This window comes from Macrobrachium rosenbergii, chromosome 34 (assembly GCF_040412425.1).
Source record: "Macrobrachium rosenbergii isolate ZJJX-2024 chromosome 34, ASM4041242v1, whole genome shotgun sequence".
NCBI classification, from domain to species: Eukaryota; Metazoa; Arthropoda; class Malacostraca; order Decapoda; family Palaemonidae; genus Macrobrachium; species Macrobrachium rosenbergii.
This window is the reverse complement of record NC_089774.1, coordinates 10,825,940-10,847,658: the sequence shown is the minus strand read 5'-3', so window position 1 is coordinate 10,847,658 and position 21,719 is coordinate 10,825,940. Positions and strand designations below refer to the sequence as shown.

The following is a 21,719-nucleotide window of genomic DNA, read 5'->3' as shown; positions in this document are numbered from 1 at the left end:
TTATGGCGTTATTAGGGCCGATACGAGCTTCACATGTTAATAACATGTAGTTTAGATATTTAACTGTCTTAACAGACTGACAGAGTAACAGACAGACAGACAGACGTTGTTATAATAACAAATAAACAAGGCCATGTCGTGACGCATGAGACGGAAAAAAATAATCAACGAATATAAATTTGGGCATTCGATATCCTGTCAACGCTTTTGGGATTAGTTGAGATAATAAAAATAAATAAGAAATAAATTATTTTAAAGCAAAAATATGGATATTTTCAAATATTTAATCAGTGTTTTGACTCGCTGTGTTTTTGGAAGGTTTTTATGTATATATATTATATATATATATATATATATATATATATATATATATATATATATATATATATATATATATATATATATATTAATTTAGATACATATATTAACAATGACGAATCAATTTGTGTTATCAGCCAAATTCGTTCACAGCTGATAACTGATAAGATAACTTATTTAAATAATTAACATTATTGATAACAAGATAACTTATTTAAATAAATAATATTATCTATATCTAACCTCACTAAATTTTTTTTTTTTTAATTATTTGACAACCTTATATAATTCTTAATTGGTTTCTGTCAAATTTTGACCGTTTTCTGAATTTTGTTCTATAAATTTCCAGTCGTTTGTGTTCCTGAGTTTGGTCAAAAAATCCTTTATTTTTATGTCAATATTTTGCTAAATAATTAACAAGATTTTATAAGTTTTTTTTAAATAAAACAGATTTTTAATTTTTTTTATTTCCTGTCAGATTTGACAGGCTCTGTTTTTTCAAATATTTCCAACAAATATTGACAAATTATTGAGTTCATTAAATTTTGCGTCAAATTTGACAAATTACTGATTTTATTTATCAATTTTCAGTCAATTTTGGCAAATTATTTTATTTATCAAATTTTCTGTCAATTTTGACAAATTACTGATTTTATTTATCAAATTTTCTGTCAATTTTGGCAGATTACTGATTTTATTTAACATTCTCTGTCAATTTTGACAAATTACTTATTTTATTTATCAAATTTTCCGTCAAATTAATTGCTGGTTTTTAATTATTTTTTATTTTTTTTTATTTTTGTGAATTTTTATTAATTTTTTGTTAATTTTTTGTGAGGTGATTTTAACTTTTTGTGCATTTTTACTCAAAATGCCCCTAATCCTTGACATATGTTTGTCCTAATTTCAGTCTGTGGCCCAGATGACTGCCCAAAGTGCTACGAAGCGGACCCAAATGGGATCTGCAGAGCCGTTTTCGGGTGTGTACCTTGAAATAGGCTCCTTGGGGAGGTGTGACTGATTTTGTAGAATTTTTACAATTTTAACCAAATCGTTCCAATGGTTTTATATAAAAAAAAATTATGTATAACCCAGTTTTATCTTTGGCATAATTTTATTCATATATATAATAATAATAATCATTGCTCATTCTTTTTCGAAAAGTAATAATAATAATAATAATAATAATAATAATAATAATAATAACAAAATATCTTGCTTTATGTATAAAAAATTCTTTATTCTTTCATGATGTAAATCTTAATTATGTAATGATCATAATTATTGCCCATTCTTTCTTGAAAAGTGATAATAATAATAATAATAATAATAATAATAATAATAATAATAATAATAATAATATAATGATAATAATGATAATTACTTTTAATCATTTAATATATTTTGGTCAGTGATAAAAAAAAAGATTATTTCAGAATAGATTATAGAAGCTGCTTCCATGCAGTGATCACCTATTATAGATGTGATATAGATATGATATAGGAAGGACAGTGGAATTACGGTTCTTTGCGAGCTCAATAAATGACCTGAACGTGACTTGTGGTTTTTTTATCATCTTTTTTTTCTTTGTCATTTGAATTTGTCTCTATAAAACTGATAGGTTGTCCTTGCTATAGTCAATGGTATGAATTTCTGCTGATATATATATATATATATATATATATATATATATATATATATATATATATATATATATATATATATATATATATATATATATATATATATATAGAGAGAGAGAGAGAGAGAGAGAGAGAATACATAACAACTGAGTTGTTTTCCTTGCTATAATCTATGGCATAAATTTTTTTTGTGGTACCTGTCTGTCCATACACACACACACACACACATTTAGTGAGAGAGAGAGAGAGAGAGACCTCACCACTCACCCTGAGTCGGCATCTTTTAAATACGGTCAAGAATCTCACAAGCACGTAAATCGTTTTATCTAATCTCCTCCTGGGCCACTGGCACCCCCCAAATTCGGTGGTGGGCCATTTCAAAAGGAGGTGTTGCTATCGCTGTGAAGAACTGTGTGTCTACCTAGAAGTCTAGTGCTAGTTCTACCTGCCTAGCTAGTTCTACTTCTCGTCACCTGGTAAAACTATTTTGTGATATTTTGTAGAAATTCAGTGGGTCTCTCTCTCTCTCTCTCTCTCTCTCTCTCTCTCTCTCTCTCTCTCTCTCTCTCTCTCTCTCTCTCTGTTTGGCTCTGAGAGAGAGCTTTACATATCTATGCTCTGTAAGTATCTCTAAGCTTCTAAACATCTAAGTGTCAAAACTTTCTGCCTGGTCTACTTTTATAAGAGTTTTAGCTTCGTAAGTGCAATTTCCTCTTCTGTCAAGTGTTTTTTTTTTATAAGTGTCTCGATCTTTGCCACTTTTTGCAACTTTCTGATACCTTCTTCTTGAAAAGTTTAGCTTTGTTGGGGTATATCCTCTCTTGAGAAAGTGGTTTGGTTTCAGGTCGAATTAGGCCTATGTTGTGGCCAATTTATCTAACCATTCCTCCACCACTAGATATTAAACATTGTCTTTTGCTTAAAATATCAAATTTAAGGTATTATTTCCCCCTTTTACTTGTCTTTTCACCCACTATCCTTGAATATCTCCAGTGGAGGAATCTGTTTAAACCACACCACCCGTTTCTCCAACCCCTGACTTCTGATAACTTTCCTCAGATGCCTGTAAAATTTCATCTTGAACTTCAGACTCAGGCACCTGAGCCTGACCTTTATCCCTTTCTCAAGCAATGCCTTGTCTTATCTCCGCTATCACCTTGTCCCAGTTTAACAATATCGCAATAAAATTGCCTCTTACCCAACTCAAAGTCATTTCTTCAACTTTTACACTTTCTGCCATTTGCTGAGCCCCAAACATTTTGATATTTCTGCTCTAGGTATGATTACAGTGCTGTTTTTTTTAAGTTAAAATGTCTGTTTAGTATAAAAACAGGACCAGTTTTTGTCAGAAAGTATAATTATAGCCTCAGGGGCATTATCACCTGGGCACCAAAGCTATGTACCACTCTTGGAAATGTGGACTGTGTTGAGACCTAAGCCTATATTCAAACTAGCCTGATTTTTGCCAAGATACTCAGGCTTTAAACGTAAATATAGCTTTAAAAATGTAATTAAAATGATGTACCATCCATTATAATATATAATCAAGGCCTGTTTGATAATATTAAGATTAAAAACTACATAAAAAAGCGAATATATTTTAAAAAAACACGTTCAAACTCCCTAAATACATCAGCGTTGTGAGAATCCTTACAAATATTTGCGTCACCCATAAAATTATAGATTTCTATCAAATCTAGTAGAAAGAAAACGAGGATTTTAAGGTCACTTATAAAAAACGGATGATAAATTAACATTAACTGAATTTTTTTAGGTTAATTTAGCTACATAAGCCTACAGCAGTTAGGCTTTGAATAGGAGAAATCTAATTGTTATTTTAGCCAAACGTCATTTCAAAACTAAATGGGGCTTGATTTAATACATAAATTATTTATCTTTAGTTATCTTAAGGAATAAGTATAAGATAGGATGTACTTTCTTGATATTTTAAATATATTTTAAAGATATATCTTTATCTACAAAATTATTTAGGGAAACATAGGCCTAGCGAAGATTTATAATGCTAAAAAATAATCTATGACAATAATAATAATAATAATAATAATAATATAATAATAAAACATCGGATAATATATATATATATATATATATATATATATATATATATATATATATATATATATATATATATATATATATATGTATATATATATATATATATATATATATATATATATATATATATATATATATATATATATATATATATATATATATATATTGGGAATATTTCTACAAGGCTGGAGAAGGAAGTAAATGATTTTTGTAGACAGTAATTGAAATAAGTGTGATATTCTGTAGACAGTGATTGAAAAAAATGTGATATTTTGTAGACGGTAATTGAGGTAAGTGGAGTATTCTGTAGACAGTAGTTAAAATAAGTGAGATATTCTGTAGACAGTGATTAGAAAAGTACAATATTTTGTAGACAGTAATTGAAATAAGTACAATATTTTGTAGACAGGAATTAAATTAAGCTAAATATTTTGTAGACAGTAATCAAAATAAGTCTTTGGTCCATCTTAAACCAAATTTAAGACCCTTTGAGATTGAATCAGCAGCTAAAACAGAGAGAGAGAGAGAGAGAGAGAGAGAGAGAGAGAGAGAGAGAGAGAGAGAGAGAGAGAGAGAGAATGACTCTACCACCATCAGCAATTCTCAGAAACAAAACAAAACAGGACGATGAAAGCCGCAATAAACTTAATGTCCATCGTAGTTCAGGCGTTTACCAATGCCAAAACACGTCTTGGAGAGCAATTACAATAATTACATAACCGTATGACGTCATTCGAGGACGCCTGGTCTCCTGCGCAATGACACGTAAGGATTTTCTGAATCACAGTTTGTCGGGACTGAAAGAGAAGACGTGTCCACGAGAATTGGTGTTGTCTATAAGGTAATAATTCTCTTGTTATTCTTCTTCTTCTGTCATTCTCCTGTCATTCTTCAGTGTTCCGTTTCTCGAGTGGTGGGTTTTGGAAAGAGGAATGGGAAGAGATAAATACGTAAAGGAGACAGAGAGAAACTGCAGATAATTGGATACTCAGAAAGATTTTGTGGTGATGGGAAAATTAATAAAATAAAGTGTGTATGAATCCATATATATGTATGTATAAATAATTGTGTATATATATATATATACACTTCCACAATAATATTTTTATACAAAATCACAAAACGCACGCATGTATACCCTTATACATGCATAGCAGATGTGTACATATGCATGTGTATGGATAAAAATTCATAATTTAACCAAGGAAGGGTATTAGCAGAATTAATAGGACAGGGTGTTTAATTTTGTAAACTTTATGATTTGCTATATATAAATATATATAAATATATATATATATATATATATATATATATATATATATATATATATATATATATATATATATATATATATATATATATATATATATATCAAATATAAGGACCCATGAAAATGCCAAAAATGTGAAAAATCATGGCTATATTCCAGAGACCAAACTGCCTCTCTTATTTGCCTGAGGAGAGAGACAGATTGGTCTCTGAAATATAGCCCTCGTTTTCCACATTTTTGGCATTTTCATGGGCTCCTTATATTTAATGGAATTCTGTTTTAACAGAAAATATTTCACATATTATATACCCATATCAGAATCAGCATCAATGTACTATTATCGTTACGGAGTTGAAATGTGTACCAACTTAAGTCTTTGTGAACTCGAAATGAGTTTTCAGTTAATCCAGCCATGCTACGCATGCGTGGATCGACATATCTGAAGCTTACAATGAATGTGCTAAAGTCTCTCTCTCTCTCTCTCTCTCTCTCTCTCTCTCTCTCTCTCTCTCTCTCTCTCTCTCTCTCCAAGTAGTCCCACAATAACCCAGATAAATTTCCAGTATACAAATCATTCATCTTTTAACAAATATTTAGCTCAAATGAATTTTGCTAATATTTTACATAGCAGTTCCCGGCTCCTTAGTGACTGAATAAGTCTAAAGTCCAACATCTGCAGAGTCTGACCATCAGAACTTTCTTTTATGCTTTCAGAAGTGAAAGGGTAAGGTGAAAGTATGTTGAGGAAGACTTATATACCTTGTAGAATTCTACTTGAGGGTAAAATAGACCCATTTTAATGAATAATTCTTGAAGCGTTTCCAATGATTACATCTACAATAACACAACAAATATAACTACATTTCTCTTCTATGACCAAACTACATTTTCCAGAGATTAACTTGGAACTTTTGCCTGAAAGGAAACTTTGATGGAACTTTGGAACTGACGCCAATATGACCAGCAGTAAATTTGACGATGTTCTCACAACCCTTGGAACAGGAAGATGGAACATTCTGTTCTTCATTTGTGACGCTTTTGGTGAGCAAAGAAATATATTCAAAACTTTGGTTTACCCTGGGTTGAATGAAAGGTTAAGGTTAGGTAGTGCTCAGATGAGGATGGTAACTATCCTCTTTCCTACAGTACATATTTAAGTTTAGGTGATGCTGAGATGAGGATGGTAATTACCTTCTTTCCTGCTTATTTAAATTTAAATAATTCTCAGATGAGGATGGTAATTATCCTCTTTCCGTATTCATCAAAATGGGAGTTATTTATAAGAACATCTGCATCTTTTAAATTCAGGTAGGATGTTGGTCATATTCATTATTATATTATATATATATATATATATATATATATATATATACCATTTATCCTTCCATCTTCAGCTGAGCTGGTATACCCACCCCACTTCCTAAGTGGCGTCTACCTGGCACCAGAAGTTGGCTACACCTGCATACCCCCGGATAATCCCAACGTGACAGGTGTGTCTGAGTAAGTAATAATTCAACTGGTACTTCCTGTCTCCCTCTTTGTTCCCATAAGCCTGTGAGCTTCCTTATAACCTTCCCAATTTTAAAGGGCTGGGATCCACTCCCTCTGTCCTTGTAAGTTTGCTGATTCCCTGTTGAGTACTGAATGCTTTCCCCCCCCCTCATCTCACTTCCTATTCCTTCTTTAATCTCTTTTTTGTAATTATTCATCATTCCAGAAATTCCTGCAGCTATTACGTGAACACAACAACAGCTGAAGGAAACGCGGCGAGGGAGGAACACCCTTGCACTGACTGGGTCTTTGACAATTCGACATACGAATCCACCCTCACTTCTGAGGTGGGTCTTCTGTCTGTCTTTTGCCTATTTTCTGTCTATTCTGTGTCTAAGCTTTCTGTATTTGTCATTCTTCTTTGTTCCTCTCCAACAGTTCAAGCTGGTCTGCGGACAGGCCTACCTGAAAGCCACCTATCAGGGAATACCGATGATGGCGACAATTTTCACCTGCACGTTAACGGGGTACCTCTCGGACAGGTGAGTAGACCTGTCGGTTGAGATCGGATAGCTAGTCAAGGCTGTTGGTTTGCCCTCTACTTAACCTCCATATAAAAACAGCAGCTTTCACACTGAATCTCAGATCTGAAACTGGTACGGAAGGTTACGCTGACAGGGTACTTTTTCAAATGGTTGTGAACTGTGTACCTGTTCGTTAAGTTCTTGCAAATTGACCCTCAGGTCTGAAGCAGGTACAGAAGGTAAGCTGACAGGGTACAGTTGCAGATAGGGTACATTTCAAATAGGCAGGTACCTGTTGATTGAGTTTAGATAGCTAGGCAAGGCTGTTGGTTTCTCCTTTCAATTAATCTCTGTATAAAAATTGTAGCTTACAAACTGACTCTCAGTTCTGAAACAAGTACAGTACAGAATGTAAGTTGACAAGGCACCTTTCAGAGGGGCATGCACCGCGTAACCCGTTCGTTGAGTTCAGATAGCTGTTCAAGGCTGTTGGTTTCTCCTTTCAATTAATCTCTACAGAAGAATTGTAGCTTACAAACTGACTCTCAGCTCTGAAACAGGTACGGAAGGAAGACGGTCATGGTGGTGACGCAGATCATCCACTCCATTGTCACGCTGTCCATTGTCTTCGGAAACAACATGACCGTGATACTCGTCCTTCGTTTTCTTCAGGGGATCTTCTCCACTAATTCCACTTACGCTCTGGGTCAGTACTCTCGAAGAAATGTTTGAGATGTTTATAGGGATGCCTAGTGTTATTTTCAACAGGGACGTTTGATGAATTTCTATATAAGGATGTTAGAGATGATTTTCTCTAGGGATGTTTCAGAAGTTGCTGTGTTTTGGTGTTTAAGGAGGTTTTGTGAGGTAATGTTTAAGATTTTGAGTGGTGATGTTTGAGATTTTCTGTAGGGATGTTTGAGAAGCAGCAGTGTAAGGATGTTTGAAGTGATGCTATGTACAGGGATGTTTGAAGAGATGTTCTGTACAGAGATGTTTGAAAATATCCTAATTCATTAATTCATTCAGTGAATAAATAAACCAACCACTTAACCCCCTCAGCTCTGGAGGCCTGCGAGGTCAAATGGAGGTCCATCGTTGGCATCCTCATCGCCCTGCCCTGGGCACTGGGCATGATGGCGTGGGGGGGCATAGCTTACCTGATAAGAGACTGGCGCATGTTGCAGCTGTCCGTGTCTCTGCCGCTGTTCCTGAGAATCGGTTTCCATTTGTGAGTAGATTAAGTGGACGGTCCAGCGTATGTGTGTATGTATGCGTATTATGTATGTATTAAACTAATATTTCAGTGCCCAGGTTTGGGTATTTGTAATCTTATTCTCGAGTTGTTGAAGCCGCTTTAGTTTTCCTTCCGTTCAAAAGTCAAAGCATCGGGAAGAAATAGTAGAAATATTATACAAAATTTTATATATATATATATATATATATATATATATATATATATATATATATACATATATATTCTTATATTCTTCAGCTTCGTAGACGAATCTCCCCGCTGGCTGATCCTCAGGGGCCACGAGCAAAAGGCCCTCAAGGTCCTGCGCAAAGCTGCCCGCTGGAACGGTTCGCAGCTGCCCAGCGACGAGCAGCTGAACAGGATCTTCAAGGAGATGCAGCTGAGGTAATAATATAATATATATATATATATATATATATATATATATATATATATATATATATATATATATATATATATATATATACACACACACACATTAAATATTTACCTCCAGCTGCACAAAGGTAGACTACATAATATACAATAAAGTCCATTAAGAAGAATTAGTGTAATGTTATGTAGTCTATTTATAAAAAAAATTTATACAGTGCTTGTACATAACTAATTTCTAATATATATATTTTTGTTTTTGGTTTTTCCAGCAAAATGGTAAGCCAGATAAAAAAGAGGCTGGGGAAAGGAAACGGTTTTCAATGTACATCCCAAAATTATTCAGGTACGAGATAAAATAAGTATTAATATTTTTAATCTAAGATTTGAAATTAACCTCAATTATATTTATTTATTTTGATTGTAGTTTACAAATAGCTCCTCTTCAGAATTCTTTAAGTGTGTTATATTACTGTTACACTTGCTTCCATCTTTTCCAGACCTATAGGCATTCCGGGACTGGATTATACCTTTCCAGCATTCCTTATCATTCCTATATTCCATATTTTACCTAAAACCTCAAACATCTATGAACTCTTGATTTAATCCTCACCACAAACGCCACTCGTAACAACCATCTGTTCTCTGGCTTTCCAGAATTCTGGAAAATGAGTTCCAGGGTCATTCCAGACACCCTTGCTTTCGGGAGCCCTTTCTTGACCTCAAGGGTCAAGCATTAACTGTCAGATTATCTTCCTTTCCAGAACGCCAAAGATCCGTTCCAGGATCATCCAGTTTTCAACAATCATCTCCTTTTTCTTTTTCCAGAACACCAAAAATCTGTTCCAGGGCCATCCAGTTTTCAACAGTCATCTCCCTTTCTCTTTCCAGAATGCCAAAAATCCGTTCCAGGGCCATCCAGTTTTCAACAATCATCTCCTTTCTCTTTCCAGAACTCCAAAAATCCGCTCCAGGACCATCCTGCTTTCCATAGTCATGTTCACCTCGTCCCTCGTGTACACAGGCCTGACTCTAAGCGGAGACAGTTACAGCACGGACCCGTTCCTGTACATAGTTTTGGCAGGTCTCATGGAGACCCCAGCTTACACGGTAGCTGCCCCCCTCATCAACTGGGCGGGGCGGAAGAAGCCCGCAATCTTCTTCCTCGCTTTCTGCGGCGCGGCAGTCCTGGCCCTGGCCTTCATCCCGGACGGTGAGTTCCAGTCGCGTGTTTACGTTCGCCCAGGCGTGTTCGCATACGACCCTACGGCTTTACCTTTACGGAGCCGGATAAGATTAAAAATAAACCTCTTCTTCCTACTTCAGATGTATCTTGGCTCATCATGGCACTTGCGATGTTGGGTAAATTGTGCAACAGCATGGCTTTCATGGTCCTGTTCGTTTACATGAACGAACTCTTCCCTACCGAAGTCAGGATGCAGGGAAACGGATTCGCCATCACCATGGTGTGCGTAGGGACTGCCATAACATCTTACGTCACGGATTACCTGGTGGGTTTTGGTGGTGTTTCTCGAGAGCTGCTTGGTGGCTTAGAATTCCTGGTCATTTAAAAACATTTTCATGCCCAATCAGCAAAAATATTTGCACCTAACATAACAAACGTCTCCCTAAGCTTGATGAACCTAACCTAACCTAGACCTAACCTAACTTAACCCAACCTAGACCTAACCTAACCTAAACCTAACCTAACATTGAAGAAAACCTCGAATGACCCAAACTGAATCGTTTCTCTCTGCTCCCCAGGGCCCAATCGTACCCTGGGCACCTTCAGTGATCTTTGGGCTCTCGTCTGCAGTGGCTACTCTCCTCCTGATACCCCTGCCCGAAACAAGAGGAATGCCCATGATAGAGACTGTTGAAGCCTTGGAGGGGCGTGGTGGAACGTACGACCATGCCCGAGAGAAACTGATGCCGTAAGTCTCTCTCTCTCTCTCTCTCTCTCTCTCTCTCTCTCTCTCTCTCTCTCTCTCTCTCTCTCTCTCTCTCTCTCTCTCTGGAGAGGCAGTAGAAGAGACAGTTTCTTAAATAGGAGAACAAAGAATTATGGAAACACAGAAGAATAACAAAAATACTAGTAAAGCTATTGAGTAGTTTGACTCTCGTGATCCAAATTCCCACAATAGAGAATTCCAGAGACTGGAAACGTATGGAATAAAAGTCTATTGGAAGCCTGTGATTTTCTAGATATTGAAAATAATAACCTATCATTATTTTCTGTCTTTTCAGGTGCACAGAAGCATCGAGAGAAGAACAGAGGAAATTCGTGGAGGAACAAAGTCAAAATGATCAAGTGTTCTAAGTCCAGATGGTGACGGGGAATCAGGTGCTTCCCCGTGGAGAGAATTCTTTAAAAATCTCTTGGTAATTCATGAGATTTATGTACAAATTTCTTGATTATTTAATGAACTTTTTAATTCGATAATAATGATATTAGAAATGAGGTCATTCGCCATGTCTGGTGGCATATTGAATTAAAATGGATAACTTTTATATATATACTCGAAAATAATAAACGATAATTTACTGGATGCAGATGTATTCAGTTTTATCTCCAAGAGACATAGACTTTGAGTGAATTCAGATTTATTGATGTTTCAAAGACGTTTGAAATTCAGTTAGTACAGGGCATGAATTGAAGACAGTTTGGCTGTGGTTTCACAATAAAATATTATTATTATTATTATTATTATTATTATTATTATTATTATTATTATTATTATTATTATTATTATTATTATTCAGAAGATGAACCTTATATGGAACAAGCCTAAAGGGGCCAATGACTTGAAATTCAATCTTCAAAAGAATGTTTATTATTATTATTATTATTATTATTATTATTATTATTATTATTATTATTATTATTATTATTATTATTATTCAATTATTATTATTATTATTATTATTATTATTATTATTATTATTATTATTATTATTATTATTATTATTATTTATTATTCAGAAGATGAACCTTATATGGAACAAGCCTAAAGGGCCAATATCAATGGAACAAGCCTAAAGGGGCCATTGACTTGAAATTCAATCTTCAAAAGAATGTTTATTATTATTATTATTATTATTATTATTATTATTATTATTATTATTATTATTATGAACCTAAAGGGCCAATTATTATTATTATTATTATTATTATTATTATTATTATTATTATTATTATTATTATTATTATTATTATTATTATTATTATTCAGAAGATAATAACATTCACAAAAGAAGCTTCAAAAGAATGTTTATTATTAGCAGTTAAGAGACATTCACAAAGAAGCAGTTAAGAAAAGATAAAATAACAGATGAATTGATAAATTAATAAAGATATAAACGAACTGGTAAAAAAATTAATAAATAAATAGATAAAAATATAAATGAATTATTATAATAACAATAAGATATCTGCTCTATAATTCAATATTTCTACTCGTACAATCTACACTAGCTTATGCCAGCATGGGTCATTGCCCCAGGCGGCCCACAAGAGTGATATGGTTTGAAAGGGAGTTTGGGGAGTTTGGTGTGGACCTGTGGACTCTCTCAAGCCAACAGGGTAGGCCAGAGAGAATCCCACAAGCGAATATGACCAATTTGGGACACTTCTCACCAGCGTTCATGTCATTAAACGAGCTGCTCATGAGCTGTCCGGGACAATACACGTGCAAACAGTGTCATCTGAGACACACACATGCAATCCTCTTCTTCCTCAAAGGAAGCATACGTGACTCATACGTGATGTAAAATGGGCGAGGAATGTTGTTTATAAAAACTAATTCACCGAGAACTCCGTTCGCTCACGTGTGTTGACATTATCGTACGTTTGGCAGCGGCGCCATTACGCTCGCCCCATCCACAAAAATTGCTGCTCATTCATACAATCATGAGGGTTATTGTTACGTCACTGTCTAGATTCGTACAGCTGGTATGGTCTTCTTGAGCTGCCCGTATGCAACTTGGGTTCAGTTTTACACCTAGACACGGTCGGGACGGTTATCTAGTGAGTGTTATCGACCAGGTTCAACCGCCCAGGTGGAAAGAAACATAGAGGTAAATATGCAAGTTCCATTTTGAATCTGAACCGAAAAATTCGCGTGGCAGAAATTTGGCTTTTGTTTGAAATGTGTAGACTTTATGACACAAAATTTCAAGTCACGGGAATTGAACTTCTGGGAAATTTAACTTTACGAAAGTGTTCATCAAACTATAAAGTGTACTTAGAGCGTAACTGTCTCAAAGAACAGAGGTGGAGGTGAAATTCAATGAATTTTTAAAAAATATCAGTGAATTTTTGTGAGAGATTTTAGCAGTTGCATTTTGACTGAGTCAAATGGGCGTTTGCTAAATAGATTAATGAGTAGGTAAGTAGTTAAAAATGACAGATACTTCTTGGAACTTCTGCAAGCATAAAAGCAGAAACTTCAAGAGGAAGTTCTGCAGGCACAAAAGAAAAAACTTCAAGTAGGGAACTTCTGCAAGTATGCAAGCAGAAACTTCATGCAGGGGAAATTCTGCTAGCATAAAAGATGAAACTTCTGGGAACTTATGTAAGCATAAAAGAAGAAACTTCAAAGGAACTTCTGCAAGAACAGAAGCAGAAACTTCGAGCAGGGAACTTTGCAAGCATAAAAGCAGAAACTTCAAAGAACTTCAGCAAGCATAAAAGATGAAACTTCTGGGAACTTATGCAAGCATAAAAGAAGAAACTTCAAAGGAACTTCTGCAAGAACAGAAGCAGAAACTTCTGAGCAGGGGAACTTTGCAAGCATAAGAGCAGAAACTTGCAAGAACAAGCAAGGGAACTTTTGCAAGCATAAAGAACTTCTGAAACATAAAAGAGGAAACTTCTGGGAACTTATGTAAGCATAAAAGAAGAAACTTCAAAGAACTTCTGCAAGCATAAAAGCAGAAACGTCAATCGAACTTCAAGCCGGCAACTTCAGCAAGTAAACATGAAAGTGTCAAGGAACAATGCCCGAATAGAACAATGACCACTGATAAAAAACAACGACTTGTAGCATACGATTCTAAGACTCATCAATGAAAGGTCACGCAGGAAAACGTCCAGGAATTTATTGTATCAATCACTGTCAGTCTCACGACAGTCGGGTGTGATTTCACAAAATTGTGAAATTTCACAAAAGTGTGTAATTTCACAAAAGTGTGAAATTTCACAAATTTGTGTAATTACACATGTGTGTAATTTGTGTGTGATTTCACAAATTTGTGTGATTTCTTCAAACGTGTGAAATTTCACAAAAGTGATTTCACGAGAGTATGTGATTTATGTGTGATTTAACAAATGTATGATTTCACAAAAGTGTGAAATTTCACAAAAGTGTGAAATTTCACGAAAGTGTGATTTCACGAAAGTGTGACTTCACAATAGTGTGTAATTTTTCGAAATTTCACAAAACTGTAATTTCACAAAAAAAGTGTAATTTACATGTGATTTCACTAAGGTACTTACCTTGTAATTTTCCAATTTTTTTGAGGCAATATTCCAAAAAGATCATATATATACATATATATATAGATAGATAGATAGATTTATACATATTAATCTATTGTCCTCCTCGACAGATATTTGTGGACTATTGTCCAAAAATGGTGACCAACAAATTTGAGGACCTCTTGACTTCCTTAGGCACAGGAAGATGGAACCTGCTTTATTTTTTGTGTGACATGTATGGTAAGTAAAAAAATAACATTAAAAATAAAGCTGTGAAGATTCATTTCCACCAAATTAAGTTTATTCAACTTAATTTTTTATTTATTGTGGCTTTTTATGAGTCAAGAGCCCGTGCTAGGTAGACAGGCCCACTAGATTGATACCTGTTATATTTAAAATTATTTTCTTATTTTATAATTCCTTATTTTAATTATTTTTCAGTATTATATATTTTTTATTTTTACTCTATTGCCATTATACTGCCTCTTCCACCAGATCCCTAACATCTGTTGCAAGCATGAGTAATAATAGTAATAACAGGTCACCCATCCACCCAAAGACCAAATACAACTTGTATAAAACTCATGTTTTTATTCTTTTTTTTTTTTTAGTTGAATTGGTTCTGCCACCTCACTACCTGAACGGGGTATTTTTGGCACCGGAAGTAGGGTACACCTGTGTACCCCCAGAGAATCACACAGGTGTGTCTGAGTAAGTAATGAGTAATAATAATTTTTTTTATTCATAAGGTTCAAGGTTGTTGCCTCCCCCGTCGGCCTCTGGAAAATATATAGATTTATTATTATTATTTTTAAATCATCAAAAATTTATGGTATAGTAAAAATCGATTCTTTTTCAAATAAATTTTAGATAATAAATTTGAAAACATTTAATAAATTTGATAAAATCCAAAAACTTATAAATGTAAAATTTATTGATAAAAAAAATCAAAGTTTGGAAAGGATTAAATTCTTGAAAAATTAGATTCCAGGAAAAACTGAATGAATTTTAAGCAATAAACTTGATAAAATCTGATAAATTTGATGAACTCTAAATACTTAAAAATCAAAATTTATAAAAAAAAAAATTAAAGATTGACAAGAATTAGATTCCTGAAAATTCAAATTCCAAAAAAAAAACTAAATTTAACCCCCAAAAAATCTAAATAGTTTCAAATTCCCTTAATGAAATATATCATATTTCAGACACAATAAATTCCTGTAGATTTTATATAACTAATCTCATCATTTCAGAGATTCCTGTAGCTTCTACATGAATACAACTACAGCTATAGGGGATACTGTAAGGGAAGTTCATTCATGCACACATTGGGTCTTTGAAAATACAACATACAAATGGACTTTGACTTCTGAAGTAAAGACGAGTTTGTATTTTTCAGTGTTTATACATTATTCATTTTTAGAGTCATTATTTCTACATTCACTCATTTCATTCACTGGATATTTTATTAATTTTATTTAGTTGTTCATTTTTTATACATTTACCCGTTTGTTTTAATTCATCATCTATTTCTTCATTCATTCATTAAATATTTCACTAATTTTTAAAAGTTCTTATTCATTTATTTATTTATTTATTCTACATTAATCTAATTCGCTTCTTGAAACGAATCTTGGGACTGAAACTTACACTAAAATATCCATGATAACTTTTATGCTTGATTTACTCCGATTCAATTGCAAGCACATTTCATTGCCACATAGATTGATAACTTTTTCAATCATTTCATATTTCATTCCAGTTCAGGCTGGTCTGTGGACAGGCTTACTGAAAGCTACATCAATTGCAAGCATATTTCAGTGCTGCCTAAAGTAATAACTTTTTTAATAATTCTGTATTTCATTCCAGTTCAATCTGGTCTGTGGACAGGCTTACCTGAAAGCTACATACCAGGGAATGCAAATGATTGCAACCATCTTCACCTGTACCTTCACTGGGTACCTTTCGGACAGGTGCGCATCCGCTAATTAGTTCTGAAAACCTTGGAAATAGTCGGTGATTAAATTTACTTAGGGAAAAAAAGTAGAGATGAGTTAGGAATGTCACTAGGAGTCACTAAGACTTACTTTCCTGCTGTCAGTTTGGGAAGAGGTGGCCTGGTTGGTTTTACAAAAAAAATAATAGTAACCATTATTTTAGCATCGATATATTTATATGTTTGTTTCGAATTGAAGATGACAGTAATTTTTTTTTTTTTTGAGGTAAAAGTAAATATAAAACTTAGAAGAAACCCAGTCATTTAAACTCAGCGGTTCCATCTTCTAAATTCCTGAACATTTTGGGATGTTTTCAACTTGAAAACTGAAGATGAATTTAGAAACATCCAGAAACATCTCTTGCCATAAACTGAAGATGGATCAAGAAACATCCTGAAACATCTTTAGGACAAAATCCTGAAGATGGATCAAGAAACATCCTGAAACATCTTTAGGACAAAATCCTGAAGATGGATCAAGGAACATCCTGAAACATCTCCCAAACAAAAAAAACCTGAAGATGAATTTCAGAACGCCCTGAAACGTCTCCGCAACAAATCGTCCTACCTGTCCTCACCTGTCCTGACTAACTAATCAACATCACCTTCTCTCCATCACAGGTATGGCAGGAAGACAGTCCTGGTGGTGACCCAAATCGTCCATTCCATCCTGTGCTTAAGTATTGTGTTTTCTCACAACTTCACTGTGATTCTCGCCCTGCGATTCCTGCAAGGATGTTTTTCGGCGAATGGCGCCCACGCTTTGGGTTAGTTCCTTTGTTTTTTGTTGGTTAGTTTGTCTGGTAATCCACAGAATCCACAAAAAACCACAATAAAAACATTCCAACATTGTGGTTTGCGTTACACATGACAAAGAACCATTGAAACAGTTAGACGTTTAATTGAAATCCTTGAATCGTAAGTAAGCAATACGTACATTCCATCGTTTTGCACTGTGAGAGATACTCACCAGATTTAAAGATGAATTGATGAATAAATGAATGAATTGACTCGTTGATATAATCATCTATTCATTTATTTATCAGAATATTGCATTATTCATCAACCAACTCCATTGTAGTTAATATATCCAATCAGTGAACAGTATCAAACAACTCGCCTCATCCGTTTCATTCCTTTATCGACTTGCGCTTCTCTGCAGCTCTGGAAGTATGCGAGCTGAGATGGCGATCCATCGTGGGCATCGTCATTGCCCTGCCCTGGGCATTCGGCATGATGGCGTGGGGAGGTTTAGCATCCCTCATTGGGGACTGGAGGGTCCTTCAGTTGGCTGTGGCATTGCCTCTGTTCTTGAGAATGGGCTTTCATTTGTGAGTATGCGAAGCGTAAGTTGTCTTCAAAATATAACGCTATAAAATCTACCATTTTGGTGTTTTTGTGGGCTGCCTTTATTATATATATAAATATATATATACAGTGGTCCCCCTTCTTCGACAGCCTGATAGACGAATCGCCCCGCTGGCTGATCCTGAAGGGGAGAGAGGAAGAAGCGATCCGCGTCTTACGCAAAGCTGCCCGGTGGAACAGGGTCCAGTTGCCCTCAGATGAGAGACTGAAGGAGATTTTCAAAGAGATCCAGGAGGAGGTGATGCTCTATGACAGCCTCTAGGCTCTGGCCTAGAGCCTCTCTGTTTAATGATGGTGGAATATATAAAGACACAAGACCCATCGTTATGGTGTAACTGTTTGGGACGTTGATATAATCGCAGACATTGTTCTGCCAGCTTTATTTTCCTTGTTTCCTTTTCAGCAAAATGTTACGGTGATAAAGAAGAGGAGAGAAAAGAGGCAGTTGATAGATTATGTTCCAACATTGCTAAGGTAAAGGGGAAAACAGTTGGATCCATTTTATTTCAATTACATTCATTTTATAAAAAAAGTCTTCTTATTTGTGTATGAAATATGTCCACCATGCAACCCTATATTGTATTATTTTACAGACCTCCCTTTGCTGAACCTCCTAAGTGGATTCTGAAAGCATTCCTGAACCCTGCCTGTGGAGACTTTGTTTTAAATTTTTATTATTTTCATCATTCTTTTGTTTTTGGCATCAACTTCACTCTCCCATTTAATTTCTGTCATACTTTTTCACAGAAGTCCTCCATGAAACAACTTTCCAGCTTCCTTTCTAGAAACCTGGAAGGTGAACTCTATAACTATTCCACTTTGAAAGTGCATTCCAGGACAGTTCCAGAACTCCGTTCTAGCATCCACTCGTGAATGTACTTCTCTACAGCACCTTTCACCCCTCGTCTTCCAGAACTCCAAAGGTGCGTGCCATGACCGTCCTACTTTCCTCCGTGCTGTTCAGCTCGTCCATCGTCTACGCGGGTCTCACCCTCAGCGGAGACATCTACAGCACAGATCCTTTCCTCTACATCGCACTCGGAGGGGTCATGGAGATCCCAGCGTACACAGTGGCCGCGCCCCTCATCAACTGGCTGGGGAAAAAGAAGCCTACTATCTTCTTCCTCAGTTTCTGCGGAGTGGCCGTGCTGGCCCTGGCCTTCATACCAGAGGGTGAGCCTTCAGTTCTCTCTCAGCGCAAAGAGAAATCTGAGAGTTTCAGGATAAATTGCCTAAAAGCTGGCCCTCATTTAGGATATTCTTTTTCTATTTCCTCCTTTCTGTTTTTCCCTTTACCCTCTCTTAATTCCTAATGAACACCTTAATATTCTTTGGAAGCTTGAATTTCAAGTCAGTGGCCCCTGTGGTGGGCTTGTTCCATAGGAGTAGGGGTCACCTTCTAAATAATAATAATAATAATGTATTGGCCTGTTTAGTAGATGGTGGGTAAAGTGTAGTCTTCATTTCTCTCTCAGTGCAGAAATTAGGGGTTTCAGGGTAAGCTGTCTAAAAACTGGCCCCCATTCAAGACACATTGGCCCGTTTAACAGATGGTGAATCAGTTAGTCATCAGTTTTCTCTCACTCTAAAAAGAAATTTAAGAGTTTCAGCATAAACTGTCTAAAAATTGGCCCCCATTCAAGACATATTGGTGTCTTTTCCCCGAGGCCAAACTGATTTGGAAATTAGGTTTTAAAAGACAGAAGTGGAGAGGCCAATAGTGATAAGAAGTCTGTCTTTTCAGATCTAACTTGGCTCATCACCTCCCTGGCAATGCTTGGAAAACTGTGCAACTGCATGGCATTCATGACCCTTTTCGTGTACTTGAACGAACTCTTCCCAACCGAGGTCAGGATGCAGGGACTGGGCGTGGGCGTGACCTTGGCTTGCGTCGGAAGCTCCATCGCCCCTTACATCACAGATTACCTGGTGCGTTTTGGTGGTGTTTCTCGAAATTGCTCTGTAGGTTCGAGATTCTATGTCCTTTTGAGTTGAGTAGTGTGTCTCATTAAAGTTTGTTTTGTGTATTGTATTCTACAAAACTTTTGTAACAAATAATTTGCCAAAGTTTTGTCAAGTATCTTCACTAGATATTTTGTCAAATGTTTTCACTAAAGCCTGCAAATATTTTTCACGAACTTCGTCAAGCAATTTTCAACTAACCCTAATCTCAACAGATTTGAACAGACATTCAATTAAAGTCTAGTGAAACGTTTTTCAACTTGTCACCCCCAAGAAATAGTTTTCCAAAATATTTGGAGACTTATCATCCCCCCAAAAATTGTTTTATCAAAACATTTCTAGACTTATCACCCAAAAGAACAGTTTTCCAAAACATTTAGAGAGTTATCACCCCTAAAAATTTTTTTATCAAAACTTTAGAGAATTATCACCCAAAAAATTATTCTTAAAAACATTTAGAGAATTATCACCCCCAAAAAATTGTTTTATCAAAACATTACGAGACTTATCACCCCAAAAACTGTTTTCCAAAACATTTTAGGTTCCACCAAACCTTACTCAACCCTCCCCCTATATTTGAAGACAAATTTCCACAAGTTTTCAAAAGTACCTTTGTCTCAGGGCCCCATCATAACCTGGGCACCTTCCGTGATCTTTGGGCTCTCGTCCATAGTGGGCAGCTTCCTCTTACTGCCCTTGCCAGAAACCAAAGGACGTCCCATGATCGAGACCGTCGACGCCTTGGAAGGGCGTTGCCCTTCGAAGGATGTTTATGACCACAAGGACCTGAGGAAGTGAGTATACTCTGTTAGATTGTAACCGCATTATAATCACTTGGCCCTGAGATTTTGGGACGGTACTTGACGTCCTAGAGTCTGGAATTGGAATGGAAGCTTCAGAGAACCTGTAATGCTGTCTACAGTGTTCCCTGCAAGGGTGGCAGTGATCTGTAAGCCCTCTAAAGGGCTTACAGTGTACTAAGGTTGATCAGTGATTCTTGCTTTGAACCAAAATATTAATTGTATTTCAGTTAACAAGTTCAGAAGGGGAGCTACAGCCATTAATCATTAATTCCATGGGAACTGAGACGGGCAAAAGAGTCCCAGACCAACCTCATATTCAGAACAAAATGTAAAAATTTGAAGTTACATATAAATAACACTGACTCTCGAGATGACAGTCTTTAACTTAGGTTATATACCCAAACATTTAAAATTATTTTATTTACATTTGAATCAATCTATCTTCCAGGTATCGAACGTCATCTAGCGAAGAACGCGGGAAATTCATCGTGGGGGGTACAGAGTCAAAATGCTGACGAGTTTCAAGTCCTCAGGATGACATGCAGCTAACAGGTGCTTCTCTGTGTCATCCTCTCAATAATACCTTTTTGATTAAGAATTATTTACAGAATAATTTTTGGCTTATTCCACTTCATAATGCGGTATAATTACATAGTAATTTCACCTTTTCAATATAAAGAAGGTAATTATTCAGGAATGGGGATGTATAGGCATGGAAATCCATTTTTATTCAAATGAGAAGACATATTATTCAAAGCAGTGGGATTCCCAGATATTAAATCATAATGATTTTGAAATTATCTGGTTAATTGAGGAGATCTTTCTATACCTATCTATCTATCTATCTATCTATCTATCTATCTATCTATCTATCTATCTATCTATCTATCTATCTATCTTCTCCATATTACGTAATTCTGCTCTTGCTGAGAATTGGAAAATGGAATATATTTGACTAAGATGAAATCGTTATCTTCATGTCCCATAAAACTTACCAGACTATTATTTTTACCTTAAACAGAGAGAGAGAGATTGTATCTTTTCAAAATAAACACAAGAAATTACTTAATATAAATAATTAAGATAATGAGATCATTATCTTGTTTATTGTATGTGATCATTGAACAGGATTTACGATCATCATTGTTTAGTAATGATT

At 35.3% G+C, this 21,719-nt stretch overlaps 1 protein-coding gene and 1 long non-coding RNA gene across 2 annotated transcripts in view; both read left to right on the top strand.

The window, feature by feature from the left end:
* LOC136856203 (uncharacterized) overlaps positions 1 to 1,875 on the top strand; it is a 2,851-nt gene extending 976 nt beyond the window's left edge. Inside the window, exon 3 of the long non-coding RNA XR_010858272.1 lies at positions 1,229 to 1,875. This is a non-coding gene — a long non-coding RNA (uncharacterized lncRNA). The remainder of the gene's footprint in view (positions 1 to 1,228) is intronic.
* Positions 1,876 to 2,326: 451 nt separating this feature from the next.
* LOC136856032 (uncharacterized) lies at positions 2,327 to 21,217 on the top strand. Its single transcript, XM_067133585.1, has 26 exons — positions 2,327 to 2,437; positions 6,202 to 6,348; positions 6,702 to 6,807; positions 7,025 to 7,145; positions 7,237 to 7,340; positions 7,883 to 8,028; positions 8,385 to 8,553; positions 8,818 to 8,964; positions 9,225 to 9,298; positions 9,977 to 10,165; positions 10,279 to 10,463; positions 10,717 to 10,886; positions 11,200 to 11,263; positions 12,958 to 13,029; positions 14,563 to 14,671; positions 15,043 to 15,142; positions 15,685 to 15,805; positions 16,301 to 16,404; positions 17,049 to 17,194; positions 17,590 to 17,758; positions 17,886 to 18,033; positions 18,199 to 18,269; positions 18,709 to 18,968; positions 19,540 to 19,724; positions 20,379 to 20,551; positions 21,009 to 21,217. The coding sequence occupies exons 2-26, from the start codon at positions 6,264 to 6,266 to the stop codon at positions 21,073 to 21,075; spliced, it is 3,285 nt and encodes a 1,094-aa protein (XP_066989686.1). The 5' UTR covers positions 2,327 to 2,437; positions 6,202 to 6,263; the 3' UTR covers positions 21,076 to 21,217.
* Positions 21,218 to 21,719: the final 502 nt, after the last annotated feature.